Source organism: Gymnogyps californianus, chromosome 2 (assembly GCF_018139145.2).
Source record: "Gymnogyps californianus isolate 813 chromosome 2, ASM1813914v2, whole genome shotgun sequence".
Lineage (NCBI taxonomy): Eukaryota > Metazoa > Chordata > Aves > Accipitriformes > Cathartidae > Gymnogyps > Gymnogyps californianus.
In genome coordinates, this window is record NC_059472.1 from 26,352,993 (window position 1) to 26,379,109 (window position 26,117).

Genomic DNA, 26,117 nt, shown 5'->3' on the forward strand with positions numbered 1-26,117 from the left:
CTTCTAGAGTAGTGTTGTACACACACATGAATTCTTGTAATGAAAAAAAGGATTTGGAGGCTAGAAAGATAGAGGAGTTTAGTAGGTCTTTTGCTGGTTAAGTGTGAGATTATCTTTTAGGAAAAGCATTCTCTGTTCTCAAGAAAGTTAGAGTAATTGTTGATAAGATACCACTAGTTTTTGGAATGGTAAACTTTTTCCCCCCCTAGTGAATATATAAAGAGTCATAAAGTTTATAATGGCAGAGGTCATAATTAAGGCATTTCAAAATGAAAAACATTTGTTTGTCCTATAGCTAATTTATCTTTAATTTAAAGCCAGATTAGAGTTTATGACTACTCTAGGTTAAGCTGAAATGTCTGATTGATAGGCCAAAAAAGTGGGGTTTTTTTTAAATTTCTATAAAGACAAAAGCTGTACTTCAAAGTATGCACTGATGATCTGAAGCATAGGGAAATTGGGAAGGGATGCCAGTACAGTTAAATAATAAGGTTAATAGGACAGTTGATTCTCAGTTTATAGCTGTTATCTTGCTAGTACGTTTTGGTTGGTGTTTTGGGTTTCCCCCCCCAACTGGGATGTGTATGTGTATATATAGGCCTGATGTGTATGTGTAGGCCTGTATGTGTATATATTCTGCCTGAATAGGTGGTACAGGTGCATGGTGTGGTGACAGCATTTCCTGATTATAGGGTTTTATAACTTCAGATGTTTAATCATTTGGAGGCACTGTACTTTCAGTATAAAGGACAAATCAGAGACAGTCTGTAATTACATGGCTTGAATTAATTGCTCTTCTTCTTTAAGTACCATCCATATAGTAAAAGAGTAACAAATGAAATGCAGCAGTTTGTGGTGTTGATATAAAATACAGCTAGTTTCCTTAGTTATGCTTACTCTGAAGTTGCTTTTGCTACCGTTGTCCAAAAATTATGATTTAAAGGAGAACAGTTTCTGTCGTCAAAAACTAGTAGTAGTGATCATGTACAGAAGCAGCTTGAGGCATTCAGGAAAGCTGTAACGTATGACAATCTGATGAGTACAAGAAGATAACACTTAGTCCCAAAGGGATGGGCCAGCATGTTCAACGGAGTGGCAAAATACTCTTAGCAAGAATGAATACAAGCCTGCATCATCTAGGTGTCAGCAGTCAAAAATATATATGAACAAATGGAGTACTGTCAGTCTTGCAGTAAGCACTTATGCCATGAGAAAAATCTTTGCAGAAGTATCTTTAGGTAATATTTAATTCTGTAATTACATTCTAAATTCTTCTTCTGGCTTTAAAATACTTTAATCAGTGACTTTTTCATCTGTAGTCTCGAGGTCACACAATTTTTGTCCAACACGCAAACTTAAGACATCATATATGCAGGACAAAGTTGCCCAACACCATATTTCTCCCTTTCTGTAAGTTTTTCTGTAATTCCTAAAGTCGACTTTTTTGTGAGGTAGGGGAGGAGGAAGAATTTGAAGCTGCTGAGGAAAAAAAAAAATTTCTGTACCCCAGCTACCAATCTTTTAGTGGGAATTAATCTAAACACTGCTTCCTTTTTTATTCAGAATTCCTTTTTCAAGGCACAGTACAGAAATAATCGCTGTTTGCCTACGTATGAGTTATATGAAAACCTGGTATAGTCATGAAGTTAACCATCTGTTTTGGAGATGGACTACATGACTTCACTGAATATGAAATGGTAAAGTGGTGATCATCATAATTCTGATGTTGTGATACAAATACTTATTGAAGTGCCCTCCTCGCTGAAATGGATGGGAATTAGTTACCTAGATACTTTTTAAGTTTTGGTCATTAGTATTCTACTCCTTGTCAACAGTAGTTCAGTGTTAATAGTATGTAATTCTTGTGTAAAACTATTTTCTGGGTTTAAAACAGAACCCTATATTGTGACATTTTCACTTATATTTTCATCACATTAATTTTTGGCAAAACCTTTTTTTTCACCTGTCAAAACAAGTATGCATGGCATACTTTGCATCAGTGGAAAAAGGCAGCATCAGTACTAAAAGTGCACTTCCTGGTTTATTTCCGTAACTGAAAGAATATTTGGTTATAACTTAAAATTGTTTTCCCAGTTACAAGTTTAAAGTCTAGATTTATACATGTGTTCTTTCTTTACCAGATACTAAAGCTGGAGATAAACAATATGGTAGCAGCTTTCTGGCAGACAATTGTATACTATTCAAAAATGAACATGCATAACCACCATCTCCAAACAGTATAAGAAATTACACTCAAAATGTGTAATTTCTTGTATGTTTGATGGAATCAGTAACTGAATCAACCAGTTAAACACATGAAACTTGAACTATATATAGCACGTCAACTAATATAATCAATGTCAACTATATAAAATATCAACTAGTTTTATTATGAAGGCACTTTTATTTAAAAGTAAAGCAGCATTAAAAGTAGATACTGGGCTAGGTCCTTATTTGTGAATGTTCATTCTGGATGTGTAAAGGAATCAAAAGTCATCTTAGTTGAGCCTGAGGAAAATGAGAATGAGAAAACAATATACCTCACCCTGCCTTCTGCCATCCAAGGTGGGTAACAAAATGAGATCTAAATCTAACAGGATTGTTGCTGTAATCAGTTTCTTGAGTACTACAGTTACTTCAGGATGTATAAAACCAATTATGACAGGTATAGCTAGAGGACTTACTAAATCCAAGAGATGTGTAGCTAGAGAATAAGGTAATATATTGGCAAAGTAACAGGCAAACCCTTACGTTCATAACTGCTTGTCAGCTTAGTGCAGCTTTTGGACACTTCATCATGTAAGTTTAAGCAAATGTGACTGCAGTATAACATCTATGCAAATATAATACAGGATTCTATTTAAATATTTCATTTTCTAGCCACTGAAATTGTCCATTTTCAGCAGATTTTGTTCCATTCTTTGAAACTGGTTATTTGTTGTCTGGCACTTTACTATTAGTGCTTGCTCCTGTTGGAATTTTAAAAATACAGCCTCAGTGAAGTTTTTGATTAACACACAAAAGCCTTTACATAAAGGGAAATCTTTTTTTTCCCCAATCAAAAAAAAAAAACCCAACTCTTAGAACAGTTTTGTTATCTCACTTCCTTAGTAGCATCTAATTCCTCCTCCTCTTCCTCTTCCTCATCTTCATCTTCCTCCTCCTCTTCTTCTTCGTCTTTTCTTAGCATACTGCTGGAAATCTGCTAAAACAAAAATCCAACAGAAGCAAATCAAGTGTTTGTTCTCCTGAAAGAAAAACAATTCTCTGTTGGCATTTCCAGTATAAGTACTTGCAGGTTTTTCGTTCAGGGGGAGGGGGCAAGTTGTTTATCCCTTAACCCTTCAACTTCCAGTAACATGCACAATGCCAACAGATATATGGCACAGAATATAAACACAGTAATGACTTTCAAAAGCTAAAAAAATCCCCATAGCCCTGAGAACTATTATAGGATAGGGAAAACTATGCATTGATCAAATGAATGTTAAAAATCAACAGGATGTAAGTCAGTTTTTTTCTGGGTAGGCTGTTGAGACAGCAGGCTGAAGATGAGTATTAAGGCATAATCTTATCTTGAAGACATCAAACCTCTTCAGTTAAACGAAAAACTCAGCACTATGCTGCTCTAAGCTGTTTTAGAGAGAATAAATTAGACAAACTTTACTAGAAGTCTTGATTCATATACGAACTTCTTTCCCTGCCCATCAGCGCTTGCCCTTCAGAATGATACTGTAGTCCTTTTTTGGTTCATCAGATGTTAAAAACAAGTGCCAGCTGCCAAGCTTTCATCTCATCTGACAGATTCTGCAATCTATACTTTTTTCTAATGAGGGCTCAGTCTAATTCCTATTGAAGATAGATTCTTCACAGAAGATGCAACATTTACAATTTAAAGTAGAATATATGTATTTTTTTTTTCTTTGCCCATGAGAAAAGGAACATTAAACTCAAAGATAGTTATCCAAGTCATCTGGAATGCTTTTGAAAAATGATTTTAGGTTCAGCAGTTCTCTAAGGGCATCTGCAGCTCTAATTTTGGTTATATTTTCTGAGTTTTCTCACATACAGTGATACAATAAAACTTCAGCATTGAAGACAAAACTTGCCCCCTTTTTTTTTTAAAAACAACCCCCTATTTTAAAAGTCCTTAAATGCTGGTTATTAAATTGACTTCTGAGATTTCATAATTCATACAGCTATGTATGTAACAGACGTTTTTTGTGTGTGCATAAAGCAAACTGCAATCATTGAACTAATGAAAGCAGAAAAATCCTTAGTCTTGTTGATGCTCACAAAGTACATAATTCAGCTTGAAGCAAATGCTTGCTTACAAATCTCTGAACATAACAAAAAATGGAGTTAATCATTGGATGAAGCTGGGTTAACTGGAGTCTAAATGCCTAAAACAGCAATCTTTCATTCTGTGAAAGAAGAAAAAGACAATGACACTGATTTGTAATTGGAGATGAAAGAGTGCTGCAGATTGAGCCTGTTAAGGTAGCTTCATTTCAATGGATAGACTAATTTTCCAAGTTTTTTCTAGTTAAGAGCATCTGCAATCCTTCAGCAGAACTTCAATCATATTTCTCAATAAAAGCTCCCCCTTCCCATTTCCTGAAATAAGGGTGCTACTTTGGCTTTAAGGCTTTTTTCTGGTCACTACTCAAGTACCTCTGACCACGCTGTAATTAACTAAATAATAGTGAATTAAATATTATCACTGGTGGCGGTGAGGTGGTGGTAAGATGGCTAACCTAAGAACCAAACTGGATCAGAGTAAGGAAAGTGAGAAAGGAAATGAGGCAGTTTAAATCCATGTTATTTTCTCATAAAGCTAGAACATACCAGTACTTGAAAATTTAATTTTTGATTACTTAAGGCTGAAAAAATAATTTAAAAAATTTAATGGAATCTGATAATTTGTTACTCATCACAAACAATTTTATGTGAAAATGAATTCTCTAAGTTTGCACGTAGGTGATGACTGTCCTTGCTTAAGCTGTTAAGCTGCATGTTTCACTGCATGTGCTACTACAGAAAGCATGGCAGTTCTCTCCTCCTGTCTTACAGAGCGGGCAGTGTTGGAACACCTGGATGCAGACATTTTCCACCATGGTTAAAATGATACTTTGCTGTCTTAGAGGGCAGGTGCAAAAACAGTTGGCTATATTAAATGCATGTGGATAAAACATGTAGTTAAGTTTGATTTAAAACATCTGGAAACTCTTCTGCTATAGTTCTGTCTAAAATATAGCATACCAACCTGAATCACTAAAATGAAATGCTGAAGATAAATTGCCAAGTCAAGTGTAAAATGAAGGGATTTACAAAGGATTGTCATGAAAACTTAAATAGCCTTTTCAGAACTTGTGTAAAACTAAGTATCTGCAATAGTCACATTTAAAAAAAGCCCTGATCCCCTGAAGAGGTTTTCTCACAATGGGGAGCCATGCTATGAAAAACAGCTTTCCTGGTGCATAGTTTTCTCTCCTGATCATATTAATTGCATAGAAATGAAAAAATGCAAGTCTTACTGTTGTACTGTCAGTGCAGCATGGGACATGAATTCTTTCTATCAGGGTTGCCCATTGCTCCTTTCCTTGTGGTTTTATAGTACTGTCTGCTAAATGAAGTCTGGCAGGTAGGATGGAGAAACTAGCATCAAAATTGCCTCAGCTAGTCCGAGCGTGAGTTGAAAACGACTATGAAAGTCAAGGGGGGAAACAGTTGAGGGACAAAAGCATGAAGATGGACACAAAAATATCAGTGGTCTTTGCAAATTCCTGCTTTTGATAATTTAGCATATAGTACTTCCAGAATACTCACTCCAGGAATAACTGAAAGGATGCACTTAGACATCGCATTAAGGCACTGGAACTTTAAAAGGAGGTAGCTGTTTGTGAAAAAATGAATCAAGCTCAAGGAGTACTTTAGATTTTTAATAAGAAAATAATACAGAAAGGTAGTCCACAGAACCAAAAATAAATTCAAGGATGGTCTGTGCTAAATCCTCTGAAAGACAAGTACTGTGTTACGGGCACAGTTTATCCCATCTGGTATGCAGTGACTTCCCGCCCTGCCCCCCACCTACAGGTTAGTGTTTGTGTGTCCCCCGCCCCCCTCCCCACAGTCTTTGTCTGTGTGATTCTGTGAACTGCTTACCATATTATTTATACTGCTTTAAATTGAAAATTCCGAAGTACTGCATTATGGTCAGTAAGTGATTATTACGTAGCATGAAACAAGACTTGTGAAAACTTTGGGAATGAAGGATCCACAGAAAGGTAAAACAAGTCACCTGAAGGTTTTTCTGAATGCAGCATTTTTTGCTAGTGGGATGTTTGGTGGGTTCCAGAGATTAGAGCCCTTAGTGTCATTCAAGGTACTGGTCCTGATGCAACATACTATTTGCAGAATCAGAAAGGGCAGCATGGGGGGTGTGTGGAAGAGGATGCCTGCCTCTTCTTTACTGCCCTATAGTGACTGCATTAGTAGGGTGTTGCACCCCTCTTTTCTGCCATGTGGTCCTCATCTGCAGATACACTGCACAGCCCAGTGAGATGACATTATTTTGAAAGCTATTGCAGTTTCCCTCTAGGTCTAGATGACTTCCTGTTCTTTTCAGATATTTCAGTGAGAGGTTATGAGAACATCTGAAGTTATAGCTAAAAGAGAGGTCTAGGAGGAGAGTAAGGTAAACTTGCAAGTTAGTAAAAATGGAGTTCCACTCCACCTCTGAGAGAAATCAGTGTACATACATTCGATTTTCTGTTGTTTTGGGGTTGGTTTTTTTTGTTTGTTTGTTTTTTAAAGAGAGTCCAAAACAGCTATCTGTGGCACCTCAAAGTAATTACAGATGCTTCTATACCCCTTATACTGTTTTACAGCACTGCAGGAAGTTCTCAAGGAAGATGGCAACAGATTTTTGACAACTTCCTCTGGTCTTCAAAAAAATGAATGGGTAAACATTTTCTGAAGTAGCTTGAACATGAAATTTGCTTGTTTGATAGGACAGGCAACTTCATTCAAAGTCAAGGTTGGCCTTCATGCACTGAATCACTGGGTTCTTTTTTCAGATGGCACGACTCATACTTTCAACAACAGAATAACTCAACTGTAATAATTGATCCTTTCTGTGTTGAGAGCAGAGAAGGGGTAATGGTGTGTATAAAGTCAAGAAAACTTTTTAGTATTATAATATAAATGCATGATTCTATCCAAAGAAGAAAAGTGGGATGCGTACATTTTAAATTTAGCCATCTTTGTCTTTAACTGAAACACTGGTAAGAGTCATCTTAGTTACAGGATTAAGGCTGCAATAAAGAAAAAATAATTTAGCCATTTTGCCATGTCTGCAAGTTTACTGCTGCGAACAAGCGTCAAAGATTTTTGCAAGGTAGCTGGTTCAAAAGCAGTGGCACTTTCTCCATCTGTTTCACTTACTTTTATCATCCTCCTTTTCCTTGCCTGCTCTGAATTTTCAGACTATAGAAGGAAAGGTCTGTTGGTCATGCGTTTGCTCTGCTGCTAAGAGGTATCACTAGTCTGAGTTAGGATCTGGTAGAGAATCCACACTCTAGGATCCGGATACTGAGACTAAGAATATGCAAGTGTTATTTAAAGAATGTCAGTTTTGTTTCCAGTAAGCTCCTAGATCTTTTCTCTGCAAGATGCCACAGTTTGTTGATGAAAGAAATAGTATCACTGGAAATGGGATTTTTCAAAAGTAAACAACGCAGCTTTAAAAGCTGATTGGAAGCTGCATTATTAAAAGCTTAATTAGATCTTTATGCCCTTGGAAGTCTCTTTACCTTTGTAACTGTCCTGAACTGAGTAAAGATAGTGGATCCATGTACATTAGCTAAGGCTTTACTTAAGACATTCTTTTAATACAGTGATATAGCATTTAATTTTTCTTTCTTACCTGTACTGTCCTCAATGAAGATTTTAAGGAGCCAGTTCTTTGCAGGGGGGACTTTGAATTTGCACGAACTATGTCTAAGCGAGATTGATAGTCTGGTGGATAAAGTGAGCTCCGAAAAACCTGTTCAAATGAAGAAAGCTGTGACATGGGTGCCACGATACACCTCGCAAGCTAACAATCACCAAGACTGAAGCTAACAAAAATGCACCATTGGACAATTAAACCTGATCTAGAGATATGCATCGGTTTGGTTTGATTACTTTTAGCTGAAACAACATCCTTGCTCAACCTGAGACATACCAACACACTCATGTGGTCAACGTAAACATTCTTCAGAGATCTGAGGGGATTTATAAGCGGAAAACTGCAGTGGTTTCCCACCAACATACGTAGCTGAGTTTCAGGCTAACCTAGAGGTATGAACCCCAGCAACTCCCTTCAGGCTCTTCATTTCTTGGAGAGATGAATTCTTAGCCCCGTCACAAGCAAATCCTTGCTGCCAGTCACAGCTGCATCAGAGAAATTTTATCTGAAATGTTCAGGAGATGTGCAGCTCAAGAAAAATTAGGGAAAACCCTTAGAATACAGGGGAGACTGTAATATCCATTATATTTACAAGTTCTTTCCAATAGCCAAAAAGAGTAAATTATAAGACTAACAGTCTGATACTAAAAATAGTAAAGCCATTTGTGCAGGACTTCATTAATAAAGTCAAGGAAGATGGTAGCATTATGGTCAGTCAGTATTTTTATGGAAAGTAAATGTTGTCCAGGAAATTATAACAGGAAATTTAAAATGAGATTAGAAATTTGGTTGTGAAAGATGAAGTACTGACTTAAAGGATATTTTTGAATTGGTGCCACATGACATTTCAATTGTGAAACTAGAATAGTACAAAATTGCCATGGTGTAGTTTAAATGAAGTAAAAATACCAAGTAGTCTCAAATGTGACTGTCACTGAAGAATCATGACTTTGTATGTCTTGCGCTAACTGAATACTGCCATCCTTGGTCCTGAGCTATGTCATGGAAAAAACAAAATTAGTACAAGATTTACAAAAAAAGACTGAAAATGATCCAACTTTCTTGACAAGCTGAACACATATACACAACATACATTTCAATGATAGTAAGTTTAAAGGCCCAACATCCGGAAGAACTGCAAGAATGAGTACAGGACTGAAAAACATGTCTTGGGAAAGAGAGACTATAACGCAAAGAGAACAGAAATGGAGAATTAGAAAGGAAGCTGTAACTGCCACAAGGCATAAAAGGCAAAAAAAGCAATTTGGTAAGAAATGTCTCTTAATTCTGAAACAGACTAATAAAAAACAGTGACTGAAAGATGAAAACAAGCAAACAAAACTCAGAACAGAAAGAAGACAGATCTTTTTAATGAAGTAATTAGTCTTTAGAACATCTTATCAGAGCAGTGCAAGATTTTCTCTTACTGTGCATCTTTACAGCGAGATTCACTGCAGAGGTTTTCTTCAAGAACTATGATTAGCTGAGCTTGGAGTGGCAGTTAATTTAGGAAAAGTCTCTTATCTGTATTTTGTGGGAAAGATTAGATTGCCACTGCAGTTGATCTCTGTTTTTAAAATCTCTGAGTTTATAAACCTGCATGCTGTTGCTGGAGAAGTGCAAAAAAGGGCTCGGTATACATTAGAAGTTTGTTCTGGGAACCTGAAACATGTTGCATTTTCTGCCTGGGACACGTATAGCCCCAAACTGTGAAAACTGTTTTTATGTAATAAGTAAATTGAAAAGCAAATCTTAATCACTCTTACCTCTAAATCTTCGTTTTCATCAATATTTTGGATATTTTGGTAGGCAGCAGTATATATCTCTAAAGCTTTCCCATGGAATAACATTTCAATAGTTATAAATTCAGAAAATATGTTCTAAAAGCAAATGAAAACAAAAGTTTTCTTAATGCAGTAAAGTACATTTCCACTTCAAATACAAGAAATTACTGAATTCTGTACTTGGTATTTATATGATACAAATAACTGCGTGATACCTAGTACTTTTAAATAGCCAGACCTGACTTTTAGAAATTAAACATAAATGCTGGCTGGGCTGTCACTTACGCAGTTGTCATTTCATACTAAATTCTAAGTAAATGCTTGAAAAGCGAAGAGGAGACTCATTAGGAATAAATAAAATGTCATGCTGAAAACTCACTTGATACTCCCTGATATGTATTTGCAAGATGTAGTCAGTAGATTTTTGCTTTATTGATAGCAATCTTTTTTAATAGATGGGGGGTAAATTATCTGTAAATTCTATACATATCTATAATTTATAGATAATTATATTTTTTATATAATAAAATATTCCTTATATAGATAAAAAACACTTAATGATGACATCTTCAGAACTCACACAATCTTTTTCATATTACTCTAACATCGAGTACTGGTTGGTTTGGTTGGGTTTTTAAACCATCTTTCATTCTTTCCTATTTAGTTGGTGGTCCCCGCCCCCCCCCCCCCCCCCCCCCCCCCCCCCCCCAAATATCTCACTGCAGCAATTTTATAATTAAATTTGAGATCACAATGCAAGTGTTTTTCAGTCACTATAGTCTTTGGGACTTAGGCCACTTAATGTTTGACATTAAGAGAGAAATGAAAGCTTTGATTACTTGCAGTTACTAAACATTTCATGCTTTCTGCATCAGTAAAACTTTTAACTGCAGTAACCTACACAAATTTCAGCACGGATAAATATATTATTTACTTATCACTATGTCTGTTAGTATCTAAATATCTATTTTGCTGATATTAATCCACTTATACCATTCCACTAACAAATGCAGGTACCAGTGAAGTAGAATACAGCAACTGTTGGAAAGTGCAGACACTAAACAATTGGATACAGGAAAATTCTGAATTCAATACACTGTAAGAATAATGAACTGATTTTTTAATTGCAGAGTTTATGATATTTGGATTATGAAATATTCATGAATACCACAAGATTTTTATTTATGTAGGCTTAAGTTAATACTTAATGTTACTAATCTTGTCAAAGAGTAACTATAGTAATTTTATTACGCAAGACGAAATGTGATGTCATATACTGAAACATAAGCACACATACTTTTATGTCCTTTATTTTCTGTTTCTCAAAATTATCAATGGTTTCCTCTAATTGCCGAGTTGTTCGAGTTGCATCCAGTGAAGCTCTCTGCAGTTCACTTTCAGCCTGGTAAAGTAACACAAAGGTGAAATTAGTCCTGTATTTGATACAAAGATATTTGCTCTAATTGCCATGAAAACATTTAAGTCTGGGTTTTCAAAATACTACACATCTGTGTTACTATATTTGTAAATTTGTTTGTAGCTTAATGAACAAACAAAGATGCCTTCTACACCGTTGTAACTTTGATCTGAAACATGAAAAATGACTAGCTGCAGCCAGTCGGGAAAGTCCCACTGCCCCAATGCATTTTCTGTAATAATCATCTGCTAATTCCACTGTGCCAGCCCTGACACTCCGCTAACGACACAGTGACTGGGTTCAGGGAATTAACCCAGCACAAGAGTTTATCCGTCAGAAAAGTTAAGGTTTTTTTTCAGCTGGTGTAAAGGAGAGGGCAGGAGTGCCCAGGCCAGAGTGGTGGATGAGCAGAAAAGATCACTCTTTATTTTCAAGTGCAGATCAACCTGCTGGATCTAGAATGAATCTGTGCCAGTGTCATGTGCTGAACCTTGTCTTACTAAGTTTTTATGAATTATTTAAATAGACAATAGAGCAGCAGCTGGAACTAAAGCACTTCTCCCGTAAGTACCTCAATCAGCAGACTAGAGTTAATATTTTTAGATCCAAAAGCATTTCAGGTATTTATATTTTTAGTATTTTTATATTATTAAAATATTTTATAAAATCCATCTTCAACACGGCACTGGGAAGGGGACACACCAACCAATCCCTAATGCGTAAATACAGTTTTTCTTATTCTGTTACTACAAAAAGCATTTTAGATATGTATTTTAATTAGATATATGAACTGTATAAAAATGCACACTACCATTTAAATAAAGATATTGATGCTATTCTGGTTAAGTAAAGTCTGAGAACTGCGTACTATTACAAAATAATGATGTAAAGATGTAAGAGCTTGCACTTGAAGACTGAAAAATTTGGGTCTAAACTTATTTTATTTTCCATACATTACTGGTCAAACACCATAGACTAGTCAAGACAGTATTTACTTACAGGCTCTGTCAGTGAGTATCATCAGGGATCTATTCTCTCCTGGGATTTGGAAATAGTATACGGATCAAGTAATTGTATCCTACGATCAAGACGTAGGATTCTTCCCATTTCTACAACACTGCAACTTAAGAGATGAACTTTTTTTTTAAAAATGGAAATAGACACAGGCCCGCTAGATCTCATGATCTAGTTTTTAGTGTTCTGTGTATATGGAAACCTAAGGCATAAGGCATGCTCGGTCACTTCTTTTTCTTTAAAATCTGGTAACCTTATATTACAGGATTATCAATTTGAAACAATCTCCTTACAAAAATGGCTTAAAGTCATAGACACAATTCTGCCATTACTGGGCAAACAAAATTGGTAATGATGTTTAATAGTACATAAGGTCACATGTTCATCTCCCTTTCTTGATTTTGCCCAAAACACAGGAGGGAAACAGAGTAAGAAAAGACATTTTGTGTATGCTCAATTATTACAGTCACTCTCTGTAAATGAAGGCAGCTGTTATGCATAAGCAGCCATTACACATGCAAATACAGTATGTTATTTCTATGATAATCAAATATATCTTCTCGATCCATCTTAAATAGACTGGCCAGATTTTGTGTGCAGATGCTTTGGGAAAGGAATTTTGTTTGTTGTAGAGTGAAATGTCTAAACTTGCAGAACCTGCATAGTTTGCACAACAGCAGCTTGATATTTTCTCTTCTGAAACACTCACCTGTGACTGGAAATATTAGTAAAGGAAAAAATGGCAAAATAACAATGAATATTCATAAAAGTATCTGTTTTCACTTCTACTTTTAATCTACTGTGAAGTATTTAACCTCAGATATTTCAAAACTTCTGTATACTTGGAGGCTGCTATTATTATGTAGTCTGAAGCTTCCTCCTCTAAGACATTACTTACAGTTTATTATAGCTTTGCTAGAATTCAAATATGCAAGCCAAAATATTTCAGGACAGCTGTTTGTTTTGGACTGAGGGTTTGGTTATTTATTTATTTTAAAAAAGAAAAAATAATAATAATAAAAAAATCAGACAACCTAGGTAGACCATTTCAGAAAAAAAAATCCATTTTGATTTAAAAAAAATGCATTTTTATATTAAAAAAAAATCTGGTAAGGTTTTCTTTTCAAAGCTGTACTACCCCCATGTTTTATAAAATGGACTTGAAATCTGGGAGTGCATATCCTTTGCTATCTGTGGCCAAAGTTGTTAGCTGCTGAAACATCACAGTTGCTCAAGAGTAAGAGATTACTGCTACTCACTGCTATGCTAACGAGCATGGTGAAGCCTCTCTCTGACCTAAAAGCTGACCTGCATCCATCCTCAAAAGCAAACAAACATATTCCTGCTCCCAATACTTTCTATGCATTTTGTGTTGATCACTTTAAAATGCAGATACGTAGCGTTCGGTGCCTTTGGCCATATGCAAAACCAGACTGTACTGAGATTTAATAACTCTTCAGGCAAAGTCTTAAGTACAGAAAACACAAGTGTTACAAGAAGCTAAGCCACAGAAGGATATTTGGGAGTAGCTTAGCAAAGAGTCAAGACGAAGAAAGCTAGGTGCCAGCCATATACCCATGAAATCAACTGGGAATTGGCACAAGAGGGAGAAAAATGGGACCAGTCTCCCTTTGGGGAGAATAGCTTACTGTTATCATTTACTCCCTTAATTCTAATGGAAGAAAACTCTGCATCACAGCTCAAGTTCTAACCCTATGGCTGACATCTGTGTGTCTTTATTACATGAGGAATTCTAATTAGTCATCACTTGATTTAACTGATTTGATTAATATTAAATGGGGATTCTTTGGCAGAGACAAAAATAAAATGTAGTTCTCCTGGGTGGCATTTGACCATCACAATAATTTTCACTCTTTTTGCAGTGCCATGCCCCAGTCACTAGAAAGATCCTAATTTCTGAAATAAAGTTGATGAAATCCTACAAAGAATAGGACTGCTTCACTCCTGAGCCCAACGCTAGAGTGTAATAGAAAATAAACAGCACATCATCATGAACTTAAATGCTGTATCACAATACATAGGCATAAAGGGACTGAAATGGGATTGCCTTGATCCCATTTATTTTGGCATTTCCTAGATTCTGATTGCTTCAGAATTTGAAACTTCGATGAGATTTTAATGGAAATTCTGTGGAGGCTTAATTTTTCCCTCTGTGATACAGAATAGTATACTGGGGAGGGTCACTGGTCTTTTGAAAGGAAGAGTAGTCTGGTTGAGTATTCTACTAACAGAATAACAACTTTTCCCTTCACACTTCATCTCACAGCTCAAGGAAACTCATACCCCATCTAGGTACAAGGAAGCACAACAACTACTAAAATGACAGGGAAAAAACCCAATAAAACAAAAAATCCACAGAAGTAAAAAAAGGAGTTGTCTGATTACACTTATTTTCAAAACCCTCCAAATTCCTAGATGTAATCTATGCCTACCTCTCTTGCATAAATATATCAAATACTTTATAGTTTCTTTTCAATCAAAAAGGGAGTAACAAAGCAGCTATTATAAACTGTAACTCATCATAAAGTTTAAGAAAAGATTCAACGTCAACATAGGAAACAGCCCCTCTAAAGAGCATTCTTCTCTTATTACTTTCTAAACACAATAGTTTAATTCCCAAGAAATTGTAAAAGTATTTCCTATAGCCACTAAAAATACAGGATACAATAATGTGTCGATCTGATGGATTCCGCTGACGTGTCTTTTCCAGCTGAGATAATTGCTTGGCTTCTCGGTTCTTTGCTGTTAAAGTTGCTTTAAGATCATCCTGGAAATAAAATGTTTTAGACATGTTTGAATTAGATCTAGGATAATACAAAATGCTCTTTTCTTCACACATACATTGCCTAGAAAACATGAACAAAACTTCTGCTTTAAACAAAACCAGATTTTACTGAGCTTATCCTGTTAAATGATCCCCTGAAAGAGAAGTCAACGGGGACCAAGAGAGTTTAGCACCTTGCACAACTCTCTGTAGCACACATTATAATTAAAATGTGTGGAAAAAAAGAAAAAGATATTTACAGCTTTTCATGAAAAGTACAGTAGATGGACAAAAGCTGAGATCCCCAAAGCAGCAAGAAGACATGCCCATTCTGGGCTTAGCAATGGAATAAAGGTGGCATTTAGAAATAAGTGGCATCAAATAAATCTGTAGAAAAAACCAAAACAGGTAGCAGTCAGTACCAATCAGAAGTTATGAAGAACACAAAACTGCTACACAGAGCTTAAGGTGCCATAGAAAATCCATGGCTGAAACGGCTAAACTGCATATTTATATACGCAGTTAGTGAGGTGTTTAAATACACTTGCATCAAAATACATCCTAGTAATGATGTAGCTGGAGAAGATGAAACTTACTGATCTAGAAAAGGCAGAAACTGTTGATAAATATTTTTGTTCCTCATTTCCAAAGGAGAAGTAGGATGTACTTCTAGGAAGATCTGTGGCAATTTAAGAGTGTTTACATACCACTCTCAAATTCTTATTCACGTTATAAAACTGTGTTTTGCAAACAGTTTGGCATACATGGAATCTAAAATTGTCAGTCAGATATTTATCACTCCATTGACCCTGGTATGGGAAATGACATTAATTTTGATGGCTCTAATTTAAAGGAGCAGAACAAGCAGAAATACAGCCCAAAGGAATCAGTCTAACAAAATCTGAGGCAGGAGTTGGGCATGCATTTCAAACCATCATTTCCTCTAAAAAGACCAGTTCCCATTTATCTACCACTCCAGAAGAGAGTGGATTAAAGCTATTAAAAACTATCATCTTGGGAAGTTGTCTATGGTCCTTCTCTGGATTTCAGAATTTTAACATGGTTGTAGGTCTCCTTCACCCAGAAAGACATGCAACCACGAATGTGTCTCTTTCAAAAACTTCCGTGATCCTGTGACCAGATCACTAGTCAATGACAAGCACAAGCGTGCCAAGTTTCAGAGTGCTGTGTTTCAGTAATGAGTCTGTACATGAGGTCAGGATCAAAACACGCAGTTTCTTCCTTGTTTCTATCCTTACTGTCTGTTTATATGACTGTCATTTTGCTTCATCTTTAGGGACACAGAGCTGGTTTCTGATAATAAAAACAACTGCATCTTTAGCCCATCAAAACTAATTTTGCTGCTGTTCTTTCAAAAGGGAATTTACACCACCTTTAAGGCCATCTGAAAGACTGCTGGAAAGGGCTTTCTCCTTTATGAAAACCATGCGGCTGCAAGAAAAGCAATAATAGAAAGAAAATTTTTATTGCTTTACATTTTAAATTTTTAATTAAAGGTAGAGAAAGAGAAGAGAAAAACATATTTATTTTTGCCATAGAACAAAGCAGTTTTGTATCTAATGGTCACAGCTGCATGTTTAGTGTTATTTAATAACTGGGCCCTGTTAACAGCACTGACTTTCTAGACCCATTTAAAACAGTCAAGCAGATTTAACGCTGTGGCTGAAAGGGTTTTGACTTTCATGCAAAGTACAGTTGAGAATGCTAAGGAAACCACTAGAGTTACCATTATAAAATTCAGTATTTTCTTTCTAGCACATAGTGACTTTGGAAATACTTACAGGGACTGCACTGTTCCCTTCTCTACCTCTGTTCTCTGTAACAACAACAGCCATCGAACACACTTCTCTGGTAGCCAAAGCCTGACAAAGATTTGGTGCTACTGTGGCTATAATGGTGGAGCTATATGCAAGTTTTGGATGTATAAAGATAGGGCACAGTTACATACATATTTTGTCTAGGATGTTGAAAAACTGAAAAGGGTGCAGGAAAAAACCAAAAAAATATTCAAAAGCTGGGGAAAATGCCATTATGGTGAAAGAATTAAGGTCTACATTATTAACCAACTGAAAAGAATGAAAAATTGGTTTTACTAGCATCTAAATACCTTCATGCAGAAAAAAAATAGAGCATCACAGAGCTCTTTAATCTCAGTGGAACATATAACAAGAACCAAAGATTAGGTGAAGTCTTTCATTTAAAACAAAACACCAGAAATACCAACTAACCACTAACTACCACAAACAGTCCTACATTCCCCTCCACTGTCTTCAGACCAAGATTTGATATGTTTTTGGAAAATATGCTTTAATTACACCCAAGGAGAAATGGAATGGAATGTAATAGCCAGTGAGATAAAGGACAGGTACAGAGAATATAAAATTATTCATAGTCCCTCTGGCTTTAAACTATGAATTCAAGTCACACATAAGAACTGCAGTCAGCCATCTAATTTCAAACCATACAGAAGTACAGCTACAGTCCATCCACCAGACAATGAGCTGGCAGACCCTCATCACTGTACTGTTACCTGCTTTAGTCACTGAAGTTATTAAAGCAAACCAATCCTTTCTTCTGCAGGTGGATCACCTTGCTTTTATGGTGTCCTTTTTTATATGAAGAAAAGGAACCAGGAACAGAGTTGCCAAAAAGCAGAAAAGTGAAAATTGATATATAGAACAATGAAACAGAAACAAATCCTAAAATCCCACAATCCCACGTTTAAACTGCATTACAGGACAAGGATATTATACTAGCTTCCACTGAAGCTGCCAAATCCTGCCCCAGAGAGCTACTCAGCATAGTAAAGCAGGACATGTGAATGAAACAATTTTATTGCACAAGCAGTTAAAGGACAACACCATTCTGATTGACCAGGGCCTCTTTAAAGCATTTAGTATCACAGGACATTGATATCTTACCCCACAGAAATCGCAACAGTTCTTTTTAGATACAGCACAAAAATAGTTTGTGTACGCCCTGGAACAGATCTAGTAAGTAGCAGTGAGAACATCCCCTTTATAGAAAGTGCTCTAATGACGTTTTCTGCCTGGTTTAACTTAATCAGCTAATGTAGTTACAGGTAAAGTAGTCCTACAACTAGCACCCTGTGCTAGCTTTACATGAGTGACAAAACTTCCTTTTTCACTAAAATGTCCCAGTGTTTAGAGATGATAACTGAAGACCAGACAGTTGAAGTTTTAACCGAGGTTTATGGTAATGGGCAGAGGGAAAAAAATAAAATCATTTAATGACCTACATCTTTAGTGAAGTCTCTCTTAGTTCAAAGGTACGTTGATAAAATAGTTAATCGCATCTACAGTTTAAGAATGCTCTTGTACTCGTCACTGTAGCTAAGATAAACATTATATAATGCTTTCTGGCATTCTGAAAGGCAAAGACAACAGGAAATGCCATTCACTGTTGCAAGGCATGACCTGGCTTCAGTTGCTTCTGTCCTCAGCATTTACTGGCCATCAGTGGCAATGCACCTCAAGACAGTATCTTCAATGCTTCGGAAGCCCCAAGCACTGCTGTAGTGTTCTGTGTCTCCTCAGCAACGCTACTGCCACAAACACATGAAACTTGTCTTCCACCCTCAACATTTATATCCTATAGACTACTCAGTCAGTTCTAGGTCTCACAAACTGGGTTTCAGAGTGACTATTAAGATACCAAATTCTAGCATACAAGCTCTATAGTCTACAAGTCTGCTAAGGACTACCACATGTAGTACCACTCAGGTGCAGGATGCATTTCCTTCATAATTGTTTCTCTAACAACCAAGTGAGATAGCTGTGCACTAAGTTCCAAACACTACTCGGTTCTTCACTGTATTGAAAAGATAGAAGAACAAAAACATATGAAAAATGCTAGTTTGAGATGCAATGCCACAAGGTACTCAAATTAACCATGATGAACACACTGTAAGATTTTTGTATGTAAAATACCATCAAATAATGATCATTTTACCTTTTGTTTTATAGATTATGATACAGATATATACATCAATTACAGATTTAAGTTTACAGGATGAAGGTATCCTCTATGTAATATACAAGTATTACAAAGAACTACTTTCATCGTATAAACTAGTATCTGCTTATTAAAATTTACTTGCTTAAGCTTATCCCTCCTGGAGGAAAAAAAATTATGCATATTTTGCGGGAATATTTCAAACCCCTATACACACTGTTTCCAGAATATAGTGAATGAAGAGACCTCAGTTTTTTGTGTATCTTCAGGTCATCCTGATGACTTTGCAGGACAGAGATGGATTCAGGACACTACCTATTTATCAGTTTCAAAAAGTGTCTTCTACATTATGAGTTTTGATGTAGAATGCAATTCTAAGTTAGAAAAAGCTGTTAAAGGCAGCATATAGATGACTAAGAGCCAAAAGCATTACAAGTAATTAACCTTTTGGAACTCTGAATAATAATAATAATATTTATAAAGAAAAACATCCTGAATTTGCACTATCCAGAAAGTTTCACACTATCCACAATGCCTTTTTTTAGCATTTGCTTGTGCTCCAAGAGTTTGAATATCCTTGTCTTCACATCAAAGCTTTTTCCTCCAACATATATATAGCTTCAATTCAGATGTATTACTGTATAATTTCGTTAGACTGATTACTGCAATATGAAAAATCAGAACCACACCCCCTGTAAAGTAGAAGTTTTCAACTGAGTGGCCAGAACACCAAAATGTACCTTGTGAGAAAACAGACGTTTAACCTACCCTTTTAAGTTTCACTATGGTCCCGTAACTTTTCAGAGGTTCAACAACCTTGGCTTCAAGCCTGTCAACCTACAAAAGAAATCACAAGGTCACTAAAATCATCCACGTCTATGGTGTGCAAAAACGGGAAACAATTCATTTACTATGACTTATCTTATTAGGAATTGAGTCTGTATATGCTGAAAATACAGTGGGATGGAGGTTTTAAAAATATTGCAAAAACCAGAGGCAATTAAATTAACCAGTAAATCATCTGTATTTTGAGGAGCTCAAGCTGATTTCTAGTGGAATTCCTTTTTCTTCATTGGCAATACATCAGGACAAATGAAACATGGAGATTCTAACAACTGAGTACTAAATACATCAAACACTGCATCTTGGAGATCTGTAGCTTTTTATCTAAAGTAAAAGATCAATGTAATTGCTCTACACTTGTTGACAGATTATGGACTAAGCCATCTTTGCTATCAAACATACTGTACGAAAGGTAACACTTCTGTTCTTAAAAATAATGGAAACAGCATCGTAGGTACTGAAAATATTAAAAATACCAACAACAGCTTGTGTAAAATGCATGAATGCTCTCACAGATGAGTACATCTGAATTTTTGTTTCAGTTCTAGTCAGAAAAACAGCTACATATGGTCAGACAGGCAATAGGATAAGACATGCCTGCTTGTCAAAATTGACAATACTGCCTGAGTGGCCCCAGCATAAGCTGCCGATGACTTTGGACCAGTGAGTCATCTGGTCCATCACTGTTGTGTCCAAATTAGGACAAGGTGCATACCTCTACTAGGAAAGAACAGACATTACAGTCCCCTCTAAACTGGCAGCCACCAGTCAGCCAAAATCTATGCCAACTGAGCAAACATTTCTCCTTTACTACACTCTACCAGTGCACTGTCAAACAATTTCACTTAAATTACCAATAGAATAGAATGGAATAGGGCAGTAAGGCTCTAAACGAAGCACGTGATACAGACATACCAAATAACCTGCCTGTCTTGCCCACTTACCCTTCCACATGTTGTGGAAGTACCTCACACCTCAGCATTTATAGATCTAGCACTGCAGCTGAAGACCAGAAATCGATAACCCTTATAAGCTAACTTTCTCTTGCCCACATTGTCAATATATATGAAAACTGTTAATTAACCTGATGCCCAAAAGAAATAAAGCTGAGATTATCTACTTGCTTTTCATAAGCAAAGCAGAAATTGATTTAAAGGCTAAAAGCTTCTCTTCTCCTTTGCTTCTGCTGCCTCTTCTCCTTCAAAGGGCAGTGGTGGTTTGGGGACAGGCATGTAGGAGGATGTAGGCCAAATGTCAGTTTTTAAAAACACACTTAAAAATCGAAAGAAGCAAAACTCAAGTTGTTACATAGGTATCTCGAAATTACAGATTCATAGTTGTCCTGGTTTCGGCTGGGATAGAGTTAACTCTCTTCTTAGTAGCTGGTACAGTGTGTTTTGGATTTAGTATGAGAATAATGTTGATAACACACTGATGTTTTAGTTGTTGCTAAGTAGCGCTTATCATAAGTTAAGGACTTTTCAGTTTCCCATGCTCTGCCAGCAAGCAGGTGTGCAAGAAGCTGGGAGGGAGCATAGCCAGGACAGCTGACACAAACTAGCCAAAGGGATATTCCATACCATAGAACGTCATGCTCAGTATATAAGCTGGGGGGAGTTGGCCGGGAGGGGCAGATCGCTGCTCGGGCATTGGTTAGCGGGTGGTGAGCAATTGCATTGTGCATCACTTGCCTTTTCTTGGGTTTTATTTCTCTCTTTTTTTTGTTATATTCCTTTTCATTACAATTATTGTTATTATTATATTTTTTATTATTAGTTAGTATGATATTTTATTTTACTTTAGTTATTAAACTGTTCTTATCTCAACCCACGAGTTTTACTTTTTTTTTTCCTGATCCTCCTCCCCATCCCACTGGTAGGGGCGAGGGGGGAGCAGCTGCGTGGTGCTTAGTTGCTGGCTGGGGTTAAGCCATGACAATAGTTTAAAGGTGAAAATGGACAGAGAGATCATGCAGTCTGACTTCACATACACCTTTGGCCATAATATAAATTTACCCTATTAAGAGAGGGATAAATTGCTATTACATCAATTGAAGCATAAGGACCTACGTGTGGCTCAGCTGGAGCCAGATGCATAAGAGCTTATGGAAAAAAACCAAAAATCGCACTATCTACACCCTTGGATTTCTTATTACTTCTTAAAAATCTGGCCCTAAATGCAGTGTTAAAGATCCATGCATATTTCTTGTTTTTCAAACCCTCTACTTCATAGACTAGATACCTCATAGATTAACTTCTTTTAAAAGGTTTTCTTTTTCTACTTTGTTAATATAGAATGATGACTTGCAATGTTTTGTTTTGTTTTTTTTTAAATGTCCTATCTGAAAACATCAAGAATGTCAACTACTTCAGCCTCTTTTTTAAATTATAATGGTTCCTAGCTTTTCAAAACGATAAATGGGAATTTTCTATGCCCTACTGAAAGAATAGATATGTACTCCAAAAACTAGTTTGAGTACATGTGAATGAATTTATTTTTTCTTAGATCTCAGCATTCGGAATTCTGGATCATAAGTTACAGTCTGAGTGGCCCCACACATAGATGTGTAAGTGGCATAAACACCTTTCTTTACACTCTCACTTATCTAGCAGAAACGTGACTATATTGTCACATGTGGTCCAAATAAAATTTGTACTTTTAGTGTTGAACTACAGACTTATGAACTCTCCAGTGGTCCCCGACAGCACCTCAGAGGGGCTGTCAGTGCGCAGTGAAGGATTCCAGTTAGTATGCTCTTCCATACTGCTTCTGATAACAGACTCAGCAAAAGGAAAATGACTGATTTTACCTCAGCTGCTGCTAGACACAGCTGCAAGTCACAAAACTAAAAGAACACTTTATTAACCATAAATCATAATCCAAAATCTAAAACCAATAAAAGACTTGCTCTGTCTCAAATTCCGTGAGTGCTTATATGGATAGTTTCACTGACTTCAACAGGACTAATTACAGGCAGTTTTCACTAAAGTTATTAGCAGAGTAAATGATGAATGCTTTGGCAGCCTATCCTGCTCTGCCACTAATATATTTAAAAGTGTTTTCTCCTCTGTTTCTCTCATGATTGCAGAGTGTATCTTTTCCCTTTTAATCACAGATAAGTAACTGAAAAGTTCAGATGGCAAACACAACATGTACAGCTTTAATTTTGTACCTCTGCCTGGCGATAATCCTGAAGTCTGGAAAATTCATCTGCAAAGTTTTTCAGTCCAACTTTTAAGTTTGGTGTCTCTGTGGCTGCATATGCATATATTTCATTTACTAGAAGATCTGCTTTGTCTCGTAGTCTGGCAGTTTTACGCACATATCCAGCAAATATTTGGCACAGTTCACCAAAATGTTTTTCCACATTTGAAACAGCATCTTGTATTTGTCTAGTCTGATTGTCTCTGGATATCAAAGAAAAATAAGTGAAAAATAAGAAGGGGACAATTGTTTACAACACATACAGAAGAAGAACTATATAATTACACTATTAATATTTTATACATGATTTGGACATCCCATTTCAGTGCAAATCAGAAATCTATTCTTAAAAAGATAATGTAACAGTCTGATGTAATATGTGCTTGTGTATGAATGAATAACAAACAAACAAAAAAAGCAGGATTTATACTTAAAAATAAAGATCCAATAAAGGAAAATCCAAATCACAAAAATGGGCTCAGAAGTTTTCCTCCTGTGGTTAAGCAAAAGCTCGCTATTACTGGTGGTATTAATTACTAACATAGTGGTAACACCTGCAGGTTTCAAACAAGACTGGGTCATACAGCTTCCTGCAAGAGTCTGCAATCTAAACAGACAAGTCAATGGTTGGAGAAATTAGGCAGTAGAGGGCAAATCTGTAAAGGTATTACATGTTCTTTAAATTGTGAATAGGTACCAAACTGCTGCTGGTCAGCACTACAGAGGATAAGGATCCCAGAGAATTAGAAAAGAAAAGTCAATGGACACAAACACAGAGGTGAAAACTCTAAAAACACAGAAAGGACATTGATCACACCAACACATTTTTTTCTTTTAAATTATATTAATTTAATTCGTTTTTTTATTTGAACCAAATGCCTGTATGTTTCATTATTAATGATCTAGAGAAGTCATTCTGAATTTTTAATTCATGTATTTCACTTGCTACTTTGCTTTCCTATTCCTACATCATTTGATAGTCTTGCTTTAGTTATGCTTCAGTGATACTATTAAACCAAACCAGTGTCAGTGAATTCATGCCAGTTGTTGTTGATCTGACTGAATCAACTACAGGACAATTTAGCTAACAGTAACTGCCAGATACTGGGTCCCAAGAAGTCTCCATGGTCTACATGAGGTGATTCATGTGAAGCGCTGGAATTCTCAGCAAGAGAATTCACTTGTACCACTGTCTTGGCGAGGGACAGAAATGAAAACTTCCTTCAGATCATTAAGCTATCCCAACTCGAAATGCTGACCAATATTTAAATATTAACTTAATATCAGGACACATGAAAATCAGAAAAATTGGAAGAAATACTTTAAGACTAAACAACAATGCAGTCAATTCATATGAAGAACACCTTTCTTCAGGAACTCTTCAGGAAAAATATTTCAGGCCAAAGCTCTGCTACGGGCAAAAACCCCATTGTGTTGCTTCATGGCAAGCAGTCTAGAAGACTGTTCAAAAGAGATTTTGTTCAAAGAAAAAAAAACATTCCAAGTAAGTTGTTCAGTCCTCGACGACATGCCTAACCATAGAACCATTTGAATAGGAAAGGTTTCACCCAGTGAGTGGGAAAGTAAGACTCTCATAAAGTATTAGTAAAGATGTTTTTCAAAATTAATACTATCTGATACAATCTTCAGTAAAAGGTACATCTTTCCTATTTTATTGGATGGTTGTCATGTCAGAAAGTGTTCCTCTCCCAAGGGGAAGCCTTAAGCACATTTCCTCACCCACTTTACAATTTTGATCTCACAGTAATCCCACGCAAATATTATTTAATTTTGGGACATGAAACACTACATTTCCTTAGATGGGGGTGTAAAAAGTTCTTTTTTTTTCCCCTCCTAACTATTTGTGACCGCTTAGAGGCGCCCACAAAATTATCAGCAAGAGGCCCGATTAAATCGGCAAGTCTTTATTTCATCTCTGCATAGCACACTAAGCCTAGAAAAGTTTTGCGGCCTTTACCTGAAGAAAACAGAGGCGGACCCCCCACCCCTAGGGCGGTTAGCTGCCGTAAGGGGGACCGGGCCCGCATCGCCCCCAGACCCGCACGCCACTCCCTGGGTACCCTGACTGAAACAGGGCCTCCTCCCCTGCCCGGCAAGGCCAGGCGACGCAGCCAGCCCCCACCCCGCAAGCCCCCAGGAGCAGCCCTCCGGGGAGCGGGCAGAGACCCGCAGCAGGCACCGAGGCGGCGGCACCTCGGGCCCTCCTCCGCCCCTCACCGCCCCGTTACCTGGCGTCCAGCCCGCGGCCCAGCAGCATCATGGCGGCGGCGGCAGCGGCAGCAGCCCGACGGGAAGGAGGGCGGCGCTCCGCGTGCGCTCGGTTTCCATGGTCACCATCCGCCGCCCGCCCGTCCTCTGCGGGCGCCGCCCCCGCCCCGCCCCGCCCCGCCCCGCCCCGCCGCGCCCCACCGCTTGTGGGGCGAGCTCCGGCCTGTCCTCCCGCGGGGGCGCCGGGGAGGGCCAGCGGGTCCGTGAGGGGAGGCGTTCGAGTACTGCTGGCGGCCCTCGGGACGGGCGGGTACTCGGGGACCGGCTCCCGCCCGCGGAACAGCCCCGTTCCTTTCGGCGGCCGGAGGGCCGTTAGGCCCCGAGCCCGCGGGAGGGCAGGGGCTGAGGCCTCCCGTTTCCGAGCTGGCTGTCCCCAGGAGAAGTGCAGCGCAAAGGCCCGGAACGGCGCAGGAGCAGAAAGTGGGAAGGCTCGAGCCTGTCTCATTAAAAAAAAAAAAAAGAGAAAAATCATTTTTTTTGGTAAATTCTCTTTGTTTTGCATATCCAGGCTTGGCAAGTGAGAAGCAGTACCAGGGGAAGCGGCCCACCGGTCTGCCGCCTCTGAGGGAGAGGTGCTGAGGTTGGGCAGCCATGGGGAAAAGTTGCGTGGAGCACTAGGAAAGGTCTTTAAAAAAAGAAAAAAAACCCACTCAAACCCCCAAATCCCTTCTCTGTGAAGATAATGTGTTGGGAATGTGACTTAGGGATTGTGCGGGCATAATCCTGTCTCAGCGCTGAAGAAAGGCTGCTGGCAAAGTCCCAGCAGGTGTAGTGCAAGACAAACGCAGAAAAGCTCTCAAAGGAGGGAAGGTAGGAAGTGTGCTGTGTCCGATG

The 26,117-nt window shown here is 37.6% G+C and overlaps 1 protein-coding gene across 1 annotated transcript; it reads right to left on the reverse strand.

The window, feature by feature from the left end:
• Positions 1-501: 501 nt before the first annotated feature.
• On the reverse strand, positions 502-25,290 carry CIBAR1 (CBY1 interacting BAR domain containing 1). The gene is made up of 10 exons (XM_050892297.1): positions 25,244-25,290; positions 22,963-23,197; positions 19,716-19,784; positions 14,853-14,954; positions 12,876-12,881; positions 11,033-11,137; positions 9,718-9,831; positions 7,928-8,047; positions 3,104-3,205; positions 502-2,969 (listed from the first exon to the last, which is right to left on the reverse strand). Exons 1-10 carry the CDS (start codon positions 25,273-25,275, stop codon positions 2,877-2,879), a joined length of 978 nt encoding a protein of 325 aa, XP_050748254.1. The 5' UTR covers positions 25,276-25,290; the 3' UTR covers positions 502-2,876.
• Between the last annotated feature and the right edge of the window lie 827 nt (positions 25,291-26,117).

What these genes read in the sequence shown, in the direction of transcription:
- CIBAR1 (XM_050892297.1), bottom strand. Translation starts at nt 25,275, where the DNA reads ATGATGCTGCTGGGCCGCGGGCTGGACGCCAG. An exon ending in AGGATTATCGCCAGGCAGAG is followed by an intron (nt 19,785 to 22,962) that starts GTACAAAATTAA and finishes TTTCTTTTGTAG; the next exon opens with GTTGACAGGCTTGAAGCCAA. An exon ending in AATTAGATGCTACTAAGGAA is followed by an intron (nt 2,970 to 3,103) that starts GTGAGATAACAA and finishes AAATTCCAACAG; the next exon opens with GAGCAAGCACTAATAGTAAA.